The following is a 3771-nucleotide window of genomic DNA, read 5'->3' as shown; positions in this document are numbered from 1 at the left end:
ATTGTCTTTTTAATAATTAAAAAAGTAAAAAATAAAATAAGTATGTGACCATGTATTTAAGATTTAAAATCATAAATCTTGAAACATGATGAAATTTATAAATTCAAAATCAAAATACGAGACAATTTTTTCATAATATTGCTTAGTTATATTTTAGGTGAACGTCATACACTAAAATGTGTATCTATAATTTTTTTGTTAATATAAACAACGCACCGAAATCAAGACAATAACATTTGTGGAGCTTTTGATATTTTGTTGATTCGTTTAATCAAGATTTGTGCTCATCTTCAACACGTATTTGGTGAAGCTTGTTCGTTCTATAAATAATCCCCATTACTCGGCCTCTACTTTCACGCAACTGGTAGCGAGTGTTCTCAGCTTACTCATAAGTCAATATGTCTAAACAACCAACTTTTTTGTTTGTATTCCTTCCTCTTATTTTCGCTCTTGCTATCTCAGGTGCTTAATCTAACTACTTTACGACCATTTCTACATTCATTTATGCTTCAACCAAAGTTTTTTGGTAATAGAAATTTAATATGCTCCTACAGTTTCTTCTTACCATATCCTTCTACCCATGTCAAATAATGAAATGTATTACATTTAATTTTTCTTAATAATATTTTAATCCATTTCACAACATTTAGCATGGATAGAAGGATAAATAATATTAGGGTGATGATTTGTACACAACAATTTTTTTCCATACATAACAATTGGTGTTTTAAAATATTATACTGTACAACTCTATAATGCATAAATTGTTGTGTATTGCAGAAAACTGTTGTGTACAAATCACTTCCCGAATAAGATTAAATTTTAGGAGGACATTTAATTTCTCGGTAGCGTACCTTTCAATTTTCAGGAAAGTCTATCCCTTCAAACTTCTGATAAATTACTCTAACGAAAGACTTGCAGTAACAAATTTCAATAATTAGGTTTTCTTGTAGGGTTTTTGTTTGACCGATTAAATAGTAAGCGATTAATTGGTTTATGTGGTCACTAATTAAGATTAATTACAAGGGCCGGTTCTGAAAAATGAAATATTTTTAAAGGCCTAGAACGGACAAGAAAGAAAGAGTCTTTATCTTTATTATAATTTTATATTTTTAAATAAAAATATAAAATAAAAAAAATTGGGCCCTGTGCAACTGCCCACTTTGCTCCCTCTAAACACCCATGTTAATTACCGCACTTTGCTCCCTCTAAACCCCATGTTAATTACCGCATGTAATTCATTAGTCATGCAAACATGCAGAATAGGAAACATTTATATATGAGTGATTTGTCGGGTTTATCCTTATTAAAAAAGAGAATATTTGTTAAATAACTAACAACACACCGTTTAAATAAATCATTTAGTACTACCTTCTACTTCACTATTTATTATCTTAATACTCATTCATTAGGATTAATTAACTCAATTTTGCATGCATTCAACAGAAATCGCGACTGCCGTAAAATTTTGTGAACGTATGAGCCAAACGTGGAATGGAAAGTGCAATAACAAGAAGTGTGATAAAAAATGCATTGATTGGGAGAAAGCAATACACGGAGCTTGTCACTCGCGTGAAGGGAAATCTGGTTGCTTCTGCTACTTTGACTGTGCCAAGAAACCTCCAAAAGATTCTGTACCGGCTCCTCCCGGATTCACATCTCCTGGAAAAGGTTCAAAACCACCTAGAAAAGGGTCAAAACCACCTCCTGCTACCGGTGGCGGTGGTGGATCATCAACTCCTCCTGCAGGTGGCGGTGGCGGATCATCACCTCCTGCTGGTGGTGGTGGTGGTGGTGGATCATCACCTCCTGCTACCGGTGGTGGTAGCAAATCATCACCTCCTGCTGCCGGTGGCGGTGGTGGATCATCAACTCCTCCTGCAGGTGGCGGTGGCGGATCATCACCTCCTGCTGCCGGTGGTGGTGGCAAATCATCACCTCCTGCTGCCGGTGGCGGTGGCGGATCATCACCTCCTGCTGCTGGTGGCAATGGTGGCGGATCATCACCTCCCGTTGCTGGTGGCGGTGGCAGTGGATCATCGCCTCCTGCTGCTGGTGGCGGTAGTGGTGGATCATCACCTCCTGCTGCCGGTGGCGGTGGCGGCCGATCATCACCTCCTGCTGGTGGTGGTGGTGACCGATCATCACCTCCTGCTGCCGGCGGCGGTGGCGGTGGATCATCACCTCCTGCTGCTGGTGGCGGTGGTGGCGGATCATCACCTCCTGCTGCCGGTGGTGGTGGTGGCCGATCATCACCTCCTGCTGCCGGTGGCGGTGGTGGCCGATCATCACCTCCTGCTGTCGGTGGCGGTGGCGGTGGATCATCACCTCCTGCGGCTGGTGGCGGTGGTGGTGGATCATCACCTCCTGCTGCCGGTGGCGGTGGTGGTGGAGGTGGATCATCACCTCCTGCTGCCGGTGGCGGTGGCGGTGGATCATCACCTCCTGCTGCTGGTGGCAGTGGCCGATCATCACCTCCTGCTGCCGGTGGCGGTGGATCATCACCTCCTGCTGCCGGTGGCGGTGGCGGCGGATCATCACCTCCTGCTGCCGGTGGTGGTGGTGGCCGATCATCACCTCCTGCTGCCGGTGGCGGGTCTCCGCCTCCTACTGGTGGCGATAAACCATGTCACCATTTCGAAGACTATTTCACTTGCATGCAGGCCTGCGGGGTCCAAAATCGAAACCGAAAAAGAGCTACATCCTTCAATTAGCAAGATTTCTACGAGTACAAATAAGTAGAAAATGCTTCCTAACTCCTAAGCATTTTCTAAGCGTAATGGTTGTTGTAGAAGTGTAATGTAAGTTATCAGGGCATTCAATGTGTTAATAAATTTTAACATCATCATTATGCTTTTTATGTAATTTTATAATTCTTTTTTTTTTTTTTGGTATTATTTGTTAAACTGTACAAAGCCACAATGTAACACACTTTTATATATATATATATATATATATATATATATATATATATATATATATATATATATATATATATATATATATATATATATATATATATATATAAAAAAGGAAGTGTTATATGGAAAAAATTAAAAAAACCTTATAAATCCTAAAATCATAAAAATGCATAAAAAATACTTAGAGATTACAATTTTTTTTTAACTTTATATTTTTAAAAATCGCAGCTTTTTTATATATTCACTGAAAAAAAATATTGATTTTCTATTTTCTATTTTATTTATTTATATTTTTTTTCAAAAATAAATTCAGCAACACTAGCAGAAAACTTGTGTAATAGCTACAACACAATCCGTAGCTATAAGCAGATAGTTACGAAATTGCTACGGAAAAATGTTTGTAGCATAATGTCATGTGGCTAAATTATAGCTACGGAATTGTCTCGGAATAGCTACGGAATTGTCCGTAGCTAGGATAGCTAAGGAATAGCTACGGAATAGCTACGGATTTAAATAGTTAGGGATTTCCTTCGGAATAGCTACAAAAATAAGTAGCTACGGAATAGTTACGGATCCAAATAGCTACGGAATAACTACGGAAATAAATAGCTACGGAATAGCTACAGAACTAAATAGCTACGAAAATTCATAGCTATTCTGTAGCTGACTTTGTTTTATTTCAAAAAAAAATTAAAATTTAAAAATTTCCAAATATTTGTCAACTAACACATTCAATTCATATTTTGTCGCAAATATCATATAAAATACACCAATAAACGTGCCTAATACCAAGTTTGACGCATTCCATTCCATTGTCCAAAATATCAATACAAAAATAAGCACTAATTAA

General features: G+C 38.4%; 1 protein-coding gene across 1 annotated transcript; it reads left to right on the top strand.

The window, feature by feature from the left end:
* The first annotated feature begins 1433 nt into the window (after positions 1-1433).
* Positions 1434-2714, top strand: LOC128127367 (anther-specific protein SF18-like). The gene is made up of 2 exons (XM_052765841.1): positions 1434-1798; positions 2303-2714. The coding sequence occupies exons 1-2, from the start codon at positions 1434-1436 to the stop codon at positions 2712-2714; spliced, it is 777 nt and encodes a 258-aa protein (XP_052621801.1).
* Positions 2715-3771: the final 1057 nt, after the last annotated feature.

This window comes from Lactuca sativa, chromosome 7 (assembly GCF_002870075.4).
Source record: "Lactuca sativa cultivar Salinas chromosome 7, Lsat_Salinas_v11, whole genome shotgun sequence".
Lineage (NCBI taxonomy): Eukaryota > Viridiplantae > Streptophyta > Magnoliopsida > Asterales > Asteraceae > Lactuca > Lactuca sativa.
Note: the sequence above shows the minus strand (reverse complement) of the source record. Positions and strands in the feature narration are given on the sequence as shown.

What these genes read in the sequence shown, in the direction of transcription:
- LOC128127367 (XM_052765841.1), top strand. Translation starts at nt 1,434, where the DNA reads ATGCATTCAACAGAAATCGCGACTGCCGTAAAATTTTGTGAACGTATG. An exon ending in GGTGGTGGTGGTGGTGGTGG is followed by an intron (nt 1,799 to 2,302) that starts ATCATCACCTCC and finishes ACCTCCTGCTGT; the next exon opens with CGGTGGCGGTGGCGGTGGAT.